General features: G+C 38.4%; 1 protein-coding gene across 3 annotated transcripts in view; it reads left to right on the top strand.

Moving 5' to 3' along the window:
- PMS1 (PMS1 homolog 1, mismatch repair system component) overlaps window positions 1-15808 on the top strand; it is a 97152-nt gene that overhangs the window by 32346 nt on the left and 48998 nt on the right. For all 3 annotated transcript variants that reach the window (XM_060106064.1, XM_060106063.1, XM_060106065.1), the window contains one exon: window positions 4755-4918. In XM_060106064.1, the coding sequence (XP_059962047.1) occupies window positions 4755-4918 (164 nt within the window). The remainder of the gene's footprint in view (window positions 1-4754; window positions 4919-15808) is intronic.

The following is a 15808-nucleotide window of genomic DNA, read 5'->3' as shown; positions in this document are numbered from 1 at the left end:
GTTTGTTGCGGTGCATGGACTTCTCATTGTGGTGGCCTCTCCTGTTGCAGAGCATGGGCTCTAGGCACATGGGCTTCAGTAGTTGCAGCACGCGGGCTTAGTAGTTGTGGCACACGGGGTTAGTTGCTCCACGGCATGTGGGATCTTCCTGGACCAGGGCTCGAACCTGTGTCCCCTGCATTGGCAGGTGGATTCTTAACCACTGCACTACCAGGGAAGACCCTACCCAGTGTCTTTTGCTTGGAGCATTTAGTTCATTGACATTTAAAGTAATTATTGATAGGTATGTACTTATTGCAATTTTGTTACTTATCGTCTGGTTGTTTCTGTATATTTTCTTGGTCTTCTTTTAGGTTCTTTTGTTATGATTTGATGATTTTCTTTAGTGGTATGCTTGTCTTCCTTTCTCTAGTTTTTGTGAATTGTATTTTTTTTTTTTTTTTTTTTTGGCCACGCATGCTGCTTGCAGGATCTGTTCCCCGGCCAGGGATTGAACCTGGGTCATGGCAGTGAAAGCCTGGAATCCTAACTACTAAGCCACCAGGGTACTCCCTCTATTGTAGTTTTTGATTTATGGTTACCGTGGGGTTCATATATGTTGACCTATAACTGTATCTACTTGTTTAAAACTGGTAGTCATTTAAGTTCAAACACATTATAAAAGATCTACATTTTTTTCCTCCCTCTCCCACATTTTGTGTTTTTGATGTCATATTTTACATCTTCATTTTTATCCCTTAACTGTAGTTGTAGTTGTAGTTAATTTTACAATTTTTTGTCTTTTAATCTTCGTAGTAGCATGCATATTTAAGTGGTTGATTGTCAGCCTTTACCATATATTGGTTTTTGCTTTTTTTTTGGCCGTGCCATGCGGCTTGTAGGATCTGAGTTCTCCGACCAGGGGTTGAACCCAGGCCCGACCAGGAGTTGAACCGGGGCCCTCGGCAGTGAAAGCTTTGAGTCCTAACCACTGGACTGCCAGGGAGTTCCCTATATTTGTCTTTAATAGTGGGATTTTACTTTCCAACAGATTATTACTTCTTGTTGTAGCCTTTTCTTTTTCTTAGAGAAGACCTTTTAACATATCTTTTAAAGTCATTTTATTATTGATGAACTCTTAGTTTTTGCTTGTCTGAGAAATTCTTTATCTCTCCTTCAATTCTAAATGATAATCTTGCTGGGTAGTATATCCTAGGTTGTAGGATTTTTCCTTTCAGCACTTTAAATATATCATGCCAGTCCCTGATGGCTTGCAAAGATTCTGCAGAATAATCAAATGATAGCCTTATGAGGGCTCCCTTATATATGACTCTTTGTGGGGTTTTTTTGTTGCCTTTAGAATTCTCCCTTTATCTTTAATCTTTCTATTTTAATTATGATATGTCTTGATGTGGGTCTGTTTAGGTTCATTTTGTTTGGGACCCTCTATGCTTCCTATATTTGGATATCTCTTTCCTTCTTCAGGTTTGGGAAGGTTTCAGCCATAATTTCATCAAATATATTTTCAACCCCTTTTCTCTCTCTCTTCTCCTTGGACCTCTACAAAGCAAATGTTAGTATACTTGATGTTGTCCCAGAGGTCCCTTAAACTCTTCTCATTTTTTTAAATTTGTTTTTCTTTTCATTGTCCTGATTGGGTGATTTCCATTATTCATCTTCCAGATCACTTATGCGTTCTTCCTATATCACCAAGTCTACTGCTAATTCTTTCCACTATGTTTTTTGTTTCAGTTATTGTATTCAGTTCTGACTGGTTCCTTTTTGTATTTTTTTAGTTCCTTGTTAAAGTTCTCACTTTGTTCATCTGTTCTTTTCCCTAGTTCAGTTAGCATTCTTATTACTAATGCTTTGTACTCTATCTAGTAAATTATTTACCTATGTCATTAGTTGTTTTTTTCATGAGTTTTCTCTTGTTCTTTCATTTGAAACAAATTCCTCTGTCTTCTTATTTTGCTTAACTTTTTCTGTCTCTATGGAATTTGGTGAAACAGTTACCTATCTTGGTCTTGTAGTGGCATCCTTGTCTGGGAGCATCCCTATACTGTCTGTGTGTGCCAGGTGCCTTTGGTGGGAGAGCTGGATTTTATATGAGCACGAGTTACATCTTCCCCTATGGAGTAGTGGCAGCTTTCACCTTTGTTGGGCAGTAGGGCTAGAGATAGATGGGCTAGAACCAGAGTCACGTGTGAGCTGGGGCTTCTCCTCTGCTCAGTGGCCAATACCACCCTAATGGGGATGGGATCAGGTCCCATGTTGCTAGAATAGAAGATCTGAGGGTCAGGTCTGAGCTGGCTCTCTTCCCTCTAAGTGTGTGCCCTCCCCTCCCAGCACTGGCACACTTGCCCTCAAGGGGAGCTGGAGCAAGAGAGGCTGCTGTGGGTGCTTGGCATGGGTCAGGGTGCAGGCTGTGGTGGTCCTGCCACCAGTTGGAATTCCATACTGCTCTGGATCTACTCTCTCCAGGAGCACCAACAGTGGCTGACTTCAACCCTGCTCAGATGCTGCATCGGGCCTGAGCCGGCTCCACCCTCTACAGTTGTGCATTCTTTTCAGCAAGGACAGCCCTTGCCCTAATGTGGAGCTATGCTGCAGAACAAGAGGGACCAGGGCCGATGCTCAGTGTGGACTGGGCATGCACCATGGCTGTCCTGGCACCAGAGTTCTGGACTGTTCCCAATCCACTTCCTTTGCAAGTGCCAGCAACGATTGCCCCTAACCCCATTTGGATACTGCCCCAGGTCCAAGCCAGCCCCATCCCCTACAACTGTGCACTCCCTTTGGCTGTGGCAGCCCTTGTCGCAGTGTGGAGCTGTACCACAGAATGAGCCCAGGCCAGAGTGGATGCTCAGCTTGTCTGAGGTATGTGCTGGGGTGGTAGTGGGAAACAGGCCAGAGACCTGGGCAGTTTTAATCTGCTTCCTCTGCCTTATTTCAGAAGTAAGCAAGCATGTGCATGCTCTTCATGAGTGGAGTCTAGGTTTCTTATAGCCCCACTGTCAATCCTACTGGTTTTCAAACCACCTGAAGTGACTCATCTTCCTGGCGGTGGACCCCAGGGATGGGGCACCCAATAAGTGGTTCAAACCGCCCACTCCTCAGGGAGGATCTTTGAGCCTGTGTACTCCCTCCACTTCTGTGCCCCCTCCAAGAAGAGGAGAGGGATTACACAGACTTGCTTCTCATCCCCTCCTGCTTGATTTCATGTGCATCTTTCTTACACCTTTGGTTGTATAAGAGTCTTAATGCCAGTCTCCAGTTTGTTTTCAGTAAGAATTGATCTACAAGTAGATGTATTTTTGATGTGTTAGAGAGGGGAAGTGAGCTCTGTATCCTCTTTCTCTGCTATCTTGATCCCACCCCTCAACTTTTTAGTTAAATAAGTTCAAAGTTAAAAAAAGCCTTTTGTTAGATTATCCTGTGTTTTGCATATTTGTTGTTGTTCAGGAGATGAGGTAAATTAAACCAGGCAATTAGATGTTATTTCAGATAAGAATTTTTTTTTTACTTGAAGTATAGTTGATTTACAATGTGTGTTAGTTTCTGGTGTACAGCAAAGTGATTCAGTTTTATATATATATATTATTTTTCATATTTTTTCCATTATAGGTTATTATAAGATATTGAATATAGTTCCCTGTGCTATACAGTAGGACCTTGTTGTTTATGTGTTTTATATATAGTAGTTTGTATTTGCTAATTCCAAACTCCTAGTTTATCCCTCCCTCCTGCCCTTTCTCCTTTGGTAACCATAAATTTGTTTTCTATGTCTATGAGTCTTTCTGTTTTGTAAATAAGTTCATTTATATCATATTTTAAATTCCACGTATAAGTGATATCATACGGTATTTGACTTTCTCTGACTTTTTTCACTTAGTGTGATAATCTCTAGGTCTGTCCACGTTGCTGCAAATGGCATTATTTCTATTTTATGGCTGAGTAGTAGTCTGCTGTATACATATACCACATCTTCTTTATCCATTCATGTGTCAGTGGACATTTAGAGTGCTTCCATGTCTTGGCTGTTGTCAGTAGTGCTGCTGTGAACATTGGAGTGCATGTTTCTTTCTGACTTAGAATTTTCTCCAGCTATATGTCCAGGAGTGGGATTGCCAGATCATATGGTAACTTTTTTTTTAAGGAACCTCCATACTGTTTTCCATAGTGGCTGTACCAATTTACATTCCCACCAACAGTGTAAGAGGGTTCTTTTTTCTCCATACCCTCTCCAGTATTTATTATTTGTAGACTTTTTAATGATGGCCATTCTGACCAGTATGAGGTGATACCTCATTGTAGCTTTGATTTACATTTCTCTGATAATTAGAGATGTTGAGCATCAGATAAGAATTTTTAATTGAATAATTAAGGTTATCACATATGCTGTTAGCCTTATACCACCTGTGTATTTCAAAGTGCAGAATAAGCATCATCACCAGGTAGTTTGAATATCAGCAGATTTCTTAAGATACTGTACATTCTAGTAAGCCCATGTTTCTCTGCAGTGGTAGAAATAAGATTATTCTTGTTTAGATCACATAGAAGAGATCATACTTAGCAGGTCCGACCTGTTACAAATAAGAGAGCCTAGCAAGGAATCAGAATAGCTTGCAAGGTTGAGCCTTCTTTGTGTTCCCAGAGTTTGAAGAGGACTGGCCTTCAGTGATAAAAGGGCTTAATTACTGATTGTATGTGGATTTGAAGATCTGTGAAGTTCCTTCCACATCTAAATATGCTTTCCTCTTATCTGCCAACAGGTACAACTGTAACTGCTTTACGATTGTTTAAGAATCTACCTGTAAGAAAGCAATTTTACTCAACTGCTAAAAAATGTAAAGAGGAAATAAAAAAGGTCCAAGATCTCCTCATAAACTATGGTGTACTTAAACCTGATGTAAGGATTGTTTTTGTACATAACAAGGTAAGCATTATTGTACTTTCTACAGGATTTTTTTGGTATATGATATAATAAAGGGACAATGTATTTTATCTAAATCAGTTAGATATGTAAAGAGTCTTCTTTCAAAATTTGTCCACTTCTGTTTAGCTTTTTCTTTATTGTTTAGAGAGCATCTTCACTTTGTTACCTTGTATCTATATGAAATCTCATTGAACCTTTTATTTCTTAATTTCTAAGATAGGTGATTCTACCAAGAGACTTTTCCATCCAAGAAATGTTTGCTTCCTAAATATGACGATGAGTAAGACTTGTTCTTTTCCTTTAAAGAGTTCACAATTTAGTAACATTTTCCACCTTCTATTCTAAACTGTTTCTTCTTTGGAAGAGTTTTTTGTTAAGTTTTTAAAGGAAACTCTACCTCATTTCTTTCCATTTTTCAAAGCAGGGCTGATAAGGAATTCCTCTTGTTGCTTGATGAATCTTAGGGGAAAGAAAGGTTTCCATATCTTCTGATTGTTATGTTTTTCATAAAATTCCACACGTGCACTTCAAAATATTTAATGTAAGGTGAGTAGAACCACACAGCAGAAGTTTAGAAACCTGATGGGGAGTAGAGAGTTAACATTTATTAAGGATGTACACAATGCCAGGGCCTATGCTAGGTGTGTGAAACTCCTGTATCTACAGCAACAGCCAGGTGAGGTAGACATTATATCAATTTGCAGTTGTCCTCTGAACTCAGAGGTTTGATACTCTGCTCAGTGCTGCACAGCTGGTAAATTGTTCAGATGGGGTTCAAAACTTTACCTGCCTACAGAGTATAGGTTCTTCACACTCTACTGTTTTGTCTTCCCATTTTAATATTACATTACATTTGCGTGGTTCTTTTCCAGGTTTCATAGCACTTACAGTAACCTTGTGGGTTAGACAGCCTTATCTCTATTTGTATGGGGAACTTGAAGCTCAGAATAATCTAAGGAATTGTTTTCTATTTTACAGTAAGTAATACTACTGAGGTCAGAACCCTTTTTTCATCCAGTTTTCTTTCCACTCCGTGTCTTTTTACTTGTTATTAAGAAGATTCCATATTAAACCAAGTTATGGTGGAATATTTATGATCAAAATCTTTGGTCATCTTAAAAAAATAAAGAAAAACATTAAGAATAGTCAACCACCTGTTCCTGCTGGCATAGAGCTCAACCAAATGATACCTTGAGATTCCTTCCAGCTCTATCATGTTAGGATTCCTCAGGATGTTGATAGATAGAGACTCATCCTGTTAATATAAATAACCCTATGACCTCTTGATCCAAAGGACATTTAGTCATTAAAAGTTGAATTACCCAAGTTAAGAAAATATTAAGGGCAGAAGAAACAGTGATCAGGAAGGGAAAACAAATGGAAAAAGGTAAAACATGAAGACAGGAGCTACATTTTTATAAAAGAAAAGTGACTACAACCAAAGAGAAAAGTTTTAAGAGAAAACAGAAGAATATTATTGCCCTGTGTAATGGAGATGCGTATTTAAAGTCAAATATATATCTTCTAAGCTTTGAATAAGTTTATATTATTATCCCAACCTGTGTAAGATCATCAGTGTAGGCATTTTCTTTTGAAAATGGAAAGTAGTATTTTTTAATATACCGTATTTTATAATTTTTGGAAGAGACTGTATCTGAACTTACACTGAGCAAACACAGGTCTCTCGGTGACCTTCAGTAATTTCAGATGCATTTCAAGTCCTGGAGAGTGTTATACCATGCAAGTAATGTAAGACTATCAAAAGTTTTATAGTAAAATTAAGTATTAGCTATTATTACACAAGGAAATCATGAACTCAATTATATTTTCAAGCTTTTTTCTTTTAGTATAAATTATTTTTTCACTCTTTTATTTATTAATAGTGCTATTGTGCCTCAAATGTTATATTGTTAAACGTCCTAAAATAGCATTGATACATTATCATAAATCTCTTTGAACACTGAGTCCTGCTCTGCTCTTATAAACATGCTTATGTTTGTCATTCTTTATGTGCTTTTCTGAAGAATTTTTTTGCCTTAGCTTAAAATTTAAAGATGGAAATATTGTTGTCTCTTCTTTTTTTGAAATTTTTTTCTACATTAGAAACAAACAATCATATTGCACATAATATGAGAAGTACTATTGCTATTTTGACATCTTGGATTAGATAGTGTTCCTTCTTTTTATGAAGGTTTAACCTGCCAAGACATTCTTTGAATACTGATAATGTTGATGTTCTTGCCAGTATGGTTATGTTAGAAAGAGGTATTTTTCTTCTTTCATCACCATGTTCCTTGAAAGCATATTGAATAATGAGACAGCCAAAGAGAAATAATTTACAAGTGGATTCAGTGACTTTATTTAAAGTAGATTTTGTTTGGAGAAATGCTAGAGCCATTTCTTAGATGAGCAGTACAGTCTTCAACTTTTGTTTTGTAACTGAATCCCTGTGAGGTCCTGCTACATATATTTTCATTTATAAAGTAGCTATTTCCCAGAATTAGAAGTTTTTCTCAATGTGGTGATATCTGAAACCCACTTAGTAGTATTAGCTCTTTCATAAGTACATGAGTAATTTTATAGACCACTAGTTTAGAACATAATGGTAAATATGTGATTTCAGATAAGGGATACTTTCATACTTCATACTTGTGGATTTTTGTGATTTTCCTTTGCTTAAAATATCATTTGTATTTTTAAAAATTGTTTTGAATTTAATCCTGTCTTGATAATTAGAGTCCTGCTGGTATTGCAAAAGCTGAATTGGAGGGCTTCCCTGGTGGCACAGTGGTTGAGAGTCCACCTACCGATGCAGGGGACACGGGTTCGTGCCCTGGTCTGGGAAGATCCCACATGCCACGGAGCGGCTGGGCCCGTGAGCCATGGCCGCTGAGCCTGAGCGTCCGGATCCTGTGCTCCACAATGAGAGAAGCCACAACAGTGAGAGGCCCACGTACAGCAAAAAAAAAAAAAAAAGCTGAATTGGATATTATTGACATAAGAAGGTCTGATCTGTCTCTTACAGAAGAGAGAGAGAAGTAATTTAAGGAATGGCTTTCTACCTATCCCACCTCCATGTGACATGAATGTTAAGGCTTATTGGGATCAATTTATTTATTTTTGAAGTCTGGAAGAATGATGACCAAGAATGAGAAAGAAGGGACACATTTATTAGATTATAAACTAAAGATAAATAAGTGGTAGTTTATAATCTGTATCCCCTACATTCATGTTATTCCCTTTGTTCATTTTATTCTACTTTGCATCTTTTAGCCTTTTACTCTTTTTTTTTTTGCGGTATGTGGGCCTCTCACTGTTGTGGCCTCTCCCGTTGCAGAACACAGGCTCCGGATGCACAGGCTCAGCGGCCATAGCTCACAGGCCCAGCCTCTCTGCGGCATGTGGGATCTTCCCGGACTGGGGCACGAACCCGTGTCCCCTGCATCGGCAGGCGGACTCTCAACCACTGCGCCACCAGGGAAGCCCTTACTCATGTATTTTTGAATGTCCCAGTTTTGTTTCACCTGTGCTGTGAGGAATCAAGGAAAAGTCCTTTGCCCATAACTGAACCAGTATTAAAGGGTCACCCCTCCCCCTGCCCATCCCAGCCAGTGTTGTGGAGGCAGTATAATCAAAGAGAAATTCCAGTCCAGGACTGTGGTTCAAATGCCCCTTCCTTCTGAAGAATATATTCTTCCAGTTCTAACCTTGAAAGTTTGGGTGGTTTGTTTTTATTTCTTTTTTAATTAGTGAAGGTGGATGTTCCTTCAGATATATTTTAAGGTTAGCTTGGGGCTCATTATCAATCATGATTGGTTGTTTGTTTATTTGTTTTTATTTGCAAATTAATGATAAATTTTTTTATGGTTCTCATTTTTCTTCTTTGTTATATTAACTTCTTTTACTTTTCACCTAACTTCTGTGAAATATTATATAGAAAAGATGAGGGACATATATAAGTCAAATTTTAGTTTAGTTGATTTCTAATTTTGATGTTTGCTCACACTTAAAAACGTCTTTGAAGTCTTCCCATATCCGCCAGCAAGACTTAGTTATTATGTAGCTTTTTCCATAGCATTTTCTGCGTATTCCTATTATGTCACTTTTGCTTTGTTGGAAATGATTTGCATTCTCTCTCCCCGTCCCACCAGCCTTTTGTGGAAGGGAGGGCTGCATCTTGCTTATATCTGTATTACTCTTAATGCTCACTTAGCATTACAAAATTTTGAGTATACAACCATAAAAAAGAATGAGATAATGCCATAGAGATTATCATACTAAGTGAAGTAAGTCAGAAAGAGTAAGGCAAATACCGCATAATATAACTTATATGTAGAATCTAAAATACGACACAAATGAACTTATCTGTGAAACAGAAACAAACTCACAGATACAGAGAACAAACTTGTAGTTGCCTAGGGAGAGGGGGTGGGGGAGGGAGACATTGGAAGTCTGGGATTAGCAGATGCAAATTATTATGTATAGAATGGATAAACAGCAAGGTCTTACTGTATAGCACAGGGAACTATGTTCAGTATCCTGTAGTAAACCATAATGGAAAAGAATATATATATATATATATATATATATATATATATATATATATATATATATAACTGAATCACTTTGTTGTACAGCAGAAATTAACACAGCATTGTAAATCAACTATACTTCAATAAAATAAATTAAAACAAAAACCCAAAATATTGAGTATAGTTCCCTGTAGTATACAGTAGGTCCTTGGTGGTTATCTCTTTTATATATAGTAGTGTATATATGTTAATCCCAAACTCCTAATTTATTCCTCTTTCCCCCCTTTCTCCTTTGGTAACCAAAAGTTTGTTTTCTATGTCTGTGGGGTGTATTTCTGTTCTGTATATAAGGTCACTTGTATCTTTTTTTTTTGATTCCATATATAAGTGATATTGCATGATATTTATCTTTCTCTGTCTGGCTTACTTCACTTAATGGTACAATAATCTCTAGGTCCAGCCATGTTGCTGCAAATGCCATTATTTTATTCTTTTTTATGGCCGAGTAATATTCCATTGTATATATATACCACAAATGGGACATAATTGAAAGCTTTTGCACAACAAAGGAAACCATAAACAAAACAAAAAGACAACCTACAAAATGGGAGAAAATATTTACAAATGATGTGACCAACAAGGGATTAATCTCCAAAATATACAGAGAGCTCATACAGCTCAATATCAAAAAAAAAACCAAACCACCCAATCAAAAAATGGGCAGAAGATCTAAATAGATATTTCTCCAAAGAAAACATATAGATGGCCAAAAAAGCACATGAATCAAAAAAAAACCAAACCACCCAATCAAAAAATGGACAGAAGATCTAAATAGATATTTCTCCAAAGAAAACATACAGATGGCCAAAAAAGCACATGAAAAGATGCTCAACATTGCCAATTATTAGGGAAATGCAAATCAAAATTACTAGTACCACTTTAAATTCATGATCACTAATCTTTGTACTGCCTGGTAGTCATACTGTGTTTCTCTTGCCCATTTTCTCTCCTGGTCTCCTATATCAGTGCTTTAAACAAACTTTAATGTGCATACAAATCACCTGGGGATCTTGTTAAAAGTGCAGATCCTGATTTAGAAGGCCAGGGAGGGCCTGAGATTCTACATTTCCGACAAGTCTCCAGGTGGTGTTGCTGCTGGCCCATGATCCACACATTGAGTGGAAGTCCCAAAGGGCTATTTCATGTGTTCTCTTCTCAGTCAAGTCCTTCTTCCCTATCTTCACAAGAGTAGCACAGGGAACTAGGACATAACCTGATCTTACATCCTATTTCACTGAGAAAATTGAGGCAATCAAGAGAGAACTTTTACAGACCACCCACCTGTCTGCAATTGTGCCCATACATTCAGCCTTCCCTTCTGTTACTGCAGATGTATGTGTCATGTTTCTAGGCAAGGCCAATTCCTTCACTTGGGCAAAACTTCTTAAAATACTTGTCTGTATTCATTGTCTCCAATTACTTTCCCCCCATTCTCTCTTGAACCCACTCTAGTTAGACTTTCTCTTTCTGCCAGTCCACAACTCTTACCAAGGTCACCATTGACTTTCAAATTTCTAAATCCAGTGGTCACCTCTCAGATCTTATCTTACTTAACATTTGCCACAGTTGATCTCCGCATCCTTGAAACACTTTTTCACCTGTCTTCTAGGTCAACACACATACTTGGTTTTTTTCCTATCTTTCTACCATTTGTTATCAGTCTTCTAGTTCCACCTCATATCCTAACTTGTAAACATTTAGTGTCCTGTGGCTCAATTCTGGAATTTATCCTCGTGTGTGTGTGTGTGTGTGTGTGTGTGTGTGTGTGTAATTTATTCTCATATATATTCTTTTCTTGATGTGCTTATTCAGTCTTATGCCTTTAGATGTCATTTATACCCTGATGACTCCTCAATTTTTATCTCCATTCTATAGCTCTCTTCTGAACTCCAAACTCATAGATCGAACTACCACCCCGAATCTCTCTTTGGATGTTTAGTAATAAGCTCCTCACATTTAACATGACCAGAAGTGAGCTCCCTGCATTGTCTCTCAGAATTGCTCTCTCCACATCCTTCTGCAGCAGTCTGTGAGAATTCTGTTTCTCCTGTTGGCAAACCAGAAGCCTTAGGGTTATCCTTGACTACTGATCCTCTCACACTTCAATCTGATAAAAGAGTAAATTCTGTTGGTCTACCTTCAAAATATATCTAAAATCTAACTACTTTTCACCATGTCTGACTACCACTGTCATCCAAGCCACCATCATCTCTCACCTGGATTTTTGTAATAGTACTCTAATTGGATCTCCCCACTTCCTACCTTTCTCTCTTTAGTCTATTCCCAGCCCAACAGCTAGGGTGACCTGTAAAAATGTAATTCAGGTCATGCAACTCCTCTTCAGGGAGTTTCCATCTCAAAGTCTTTATAAATGGCCTGTGAGTTCTACATAAAGGTTAGTAAACCTTTTTTTGTAAAGAGCCATAGTGTAAATATTTTGGATTTTCTAACTCATACAGACTCTCTTACAACTGTTCAGCTCTGCTCTTGTAGCATGAAAGCAGCCGTAGGTATTAAAACTTTAAAAAGCAGGCAGTGGGTTGGATTCAGTCCTTGGGCTATAGTTTGCTGACCCCTGTTATAGATGATCTGATCCACTATTATGTCTGATCTCATTTTTTTCTTTTCTTGGCTTCAGCTAACTGGCCTCGTTTTTCTCTTGAACCTACTAGTCATACTTCCAACTCAGAACCTTTGTATTTGTAGTTCCTTTGCTTAGAACATTCTTCGGTATATCTGGCTCAATCCTCATCTTTTAGTTCTTAAAACTTCTCAATGACACTTTCTTTAGCCACCCTAAAATTATAACCATTTCTCCCGCCCCACACATGTTTTCCTGTTGCTTCTTCTTAAAACTTCTCAAAATCTAATACACTGTATGTTGTACTTATCTTTTTTTTTATTTTTTATTTTTTTATGGTACGCGGGCCTCTCCCATTGCAGAGCACGGGCTCCAGATGCGCAGGCTCAGCGGCCATGGCTCACGGGCCCAGCCGCTCCGTGGCATGTGGGATCCTCCCGGACCGGGGCACCAACCTGTGTCCCCTGCATCGGCAGGCGGACTCTCAACCACTGCACCAACAGGGAAGCCCTGTTGTACTTATCTTAATTTATTGTCTCTCTCTCCTCCTCTGGAATATAATTTCCATGAGGGGAAGCATTTTTGACTATTTTTTCACCGATGTGTCCCTAGTGTCAACGGTAGTACTTCATGTAGGTACTCAAAAAATATGTGTTAAAATAATGAGTGTGATCAAGGATTGAGAGCATGGAGGACAGGAGTACTCTATCACATTGGTGCCACTAGCCCATACTGGATTGTGAACATAGGTATTAAAGCACCAAAGATACAGTGGTAAATGGTGTCACTAGAATTAGAAATAGCAACTGGAAAAGAGAGGTGGGAAAACAGCAAGTATCAACTTTTATACTCGAGACATTTCCCTTTTTTTCTGGAGGGCTCCTAGAAAGTCACAGAAGAGGGAGGGCTGACTTTAGCCACTTGGAAGGTAGGTGTTACTGATTCAGTGAAGTAGGAACAACCTGTAAAAGTGATTTCACCTAGAACTCCACAAGTGGGTGGGTCATAGGCTGATTCTATTACAGTATAATTTGCTAATATAGATAAATGGACCAAGATCATTCTAGGTAGAGGAATAGTATGAATATAAAAGATGTAGGTAGGAGGGCTTCCCTGGTGGCGCAGTGGTTGAGAGTCAGCCTGCTAATGCAGGGGACACGGGTTCGTGCCCCGGTCCGGGAAGATCCCACATGCCGCGGAGCGGCTGGGCCCGTGAGCCAAGGCTGCTGAGCCTGCTCATCCGGAGCCTGTGCTCCGCAACGGGAGAGGCCACAGCAGTGAGAGGCCCTCATACCGCAAAAAAAAAAAAAAAAAAAAAAAGATGTAGGTAGGAAAGTACAGAGCACATTTAGAGGCAGTGATTAAGTCAATTTAGGTGAGTAAGTATTTTATATAAAGGAATACAGGAAGATGAATCCTGAAAGACAATTTGAGGCTAGATTATAAAGGGTCTTGAATGCTAGGCTGATTTTTTTTTTAATGGAAAATTGGGAGTAGGGAAATGACTTGATCAGGGTGTAACCTCAGACAGTTAGTTAGGTAGTAGTGTGCTGGGAGAAATTATAGGAGGCTATAAGTGGTGACATAAGTTAGGAAGCTGTAACAAAAGTTCAGGCTCTATGGGTCTGAATAGGATAAGCAGATTGGGCATAGAAAACAGTGTGATTGCTATTATAAGGAAGAATCAATGAGACTGATTGACTGCACATAGAAAATGAAGAACAGAAAAGATTTGAGGATACCAGATTTATTTAACTTAATGCCTAGGCAAATGATAATACTATATACATGCCTTTTTTATTCCTGGATGGGTGCATCTGTCTTTCTCCTCTTATATGTAGTACATTCATGAATTACTCTGGCATAATTTTGATTTCACTCCAGAAAGAACCTAATAGAATCAAACCAAACTTTTAAAGTGAAGTTATTGTTACCTCATCAGTAGAAAGTTTTTGTTAACTAATCAGTTAAGAAAGAAAAGCTAATCACCTCCAGGCTGGATATTATTTGTCAGCCTTAAAACTTGCTGCTTGTTGCTTAAAATTTGTTGGCATATTTGCCTGAATAGGATGTATGGGAAGAGAATTGCCATCAGTTAAGTACCAGAGAGCCAGCTGATTGTAGGAGTGTTGGCAGTTCAGAATCTGTAGGTTTGGTCGTCTTTTTTCTAAATATTATTGTGTTAAGAACACTTTAGATGAGATCTACACGCTTAACAAATAGTTTAAGTGTACCATATAGTATTGTTGACTAGAGGTATGGTGTACAGCGGATCTCAACTTACTAACCCTAACTGAAACTTTATGCCTATTTATTAGTAACTTCATATTTCCCCATCCCCCCAGTCCCTGTTAACCACCATTTGACTCTGATTCTATGAATTTGTCTATTTTAGATGCCTCATATAAGTGGAATTATGCAGTATTTGTCTTTCTATGACTAGTTTATTTCACTTGGCATAATGGTCCTCATGATCATCCATGTTGTTGTCACATGTTGTAGAATTTCCTTCTTTTTTAAGCCTGAATAATATTTCATTGTATGTATATAGTACATTTTCTTTCTCCATTCATCCATCAGTGGACATTTAGGTTGTTTCCACGTCTTGGCCGTTGTAAATAGTGCTGCATGGGAGTGCTAGTATCTCTTTGAGAGTTTGCTTTCAATTATTTTGGAAAATATTCAGATGTAGGATTGCTAGATCATTTGATAGTTCTATTTTTAATATTTTGGGGTATCTCCATGCTGTTTTCTGCAGCAGCTGCACCACTTTGCATCCCTACAAATAGTATGCAAGGGTTCCAGTTTCTCCACATTCTTACCAACACTTGTTGTCTTTTCAGTAGCCATCCTGACAGGTGTGAGTTGATATCTCATTGTGCTTTTTGATTTGCATTTTACACTGAGCATTTTTTTTTTTTTTTTTTTTTTTTGCGGTTCGCGGGCCTCTCACTGTTGTGGCCTCTCCCATTGCGGAGCATGGGCTCCAGACGCGCAGACTCAGTGGCCATGGCTCACGGGCCCAGATGCTCCGCGGCATGTGAGATCTTCCCGGACCGGGGCACGAACCCGTGTCCCCTGCATCAGCAGGCGGACTCTCAACCACTGTGCCACCAGAAAGCCCCTGCTGAAAGTTTTTAATTGTGAAAGGTTGTTCAGTTTTGTCAGATATTTGTTCTGCATCTATTGAGATGATCATGTGATTTTTATCCTTTATTTTGTTAATGTGGTGTATCACATTAATTTAAATGGATATGTTGAACCATCCTTACATCCTAGAGATAAATCCCACTTGACCATGGTGTATGATCTTTTTAATATGCTGTTGGTTTGATTTCTAGTGTTTTGTTGAGAATATTTGCATCTGTATTCATCAGGGATATTGGCCTGTAGTTTTCTTTTCTCATAGTATTCTTCTCTGGCTTTGGTATCAGGAAAATGCTGGCTTCATAAAATGAGTTGGAAGTGTTTCTTCTTTCTCAGTTTTTAGGAAGAGTTTGAGAAGGATTGGTGTTAATTCTCCTTTAAATGTTTGGTAGAACTCACCAGTGAAGCCATCTGGTCTTAGGAGTTTCTTTGTTGGAAGGATTTTGATTACTGATTCAAACTTCATACTAGTTATAAGTTTCTTCAGACTTTTCTCTTCCTTCATAACTTAATCTTCGTACGTTGTATGTTTCTAGGAATTGAGCCCTTCTTGTAGGTTATCCAGTTTAT

The sequence above is a fragment of the Mesoplodon densirostris genome, chromosome 8, assembly GCF_025265405.1.
Source record: "Mesoplodon densirostris isolate mMesDen1 chromosome 8, mMesDen1 primary haplotype, whole genome shotgun sequence".
Lineage (NCBI taxonomy): Eukaryota > Metazoa > Chordata > Mammalia > Artiodactyla > Ziphiidae > Mesoplodon > Mesoplodon densirostris.
This window is presented reverse-complemented; position numbering and strand designations above follow the sequence as displayed.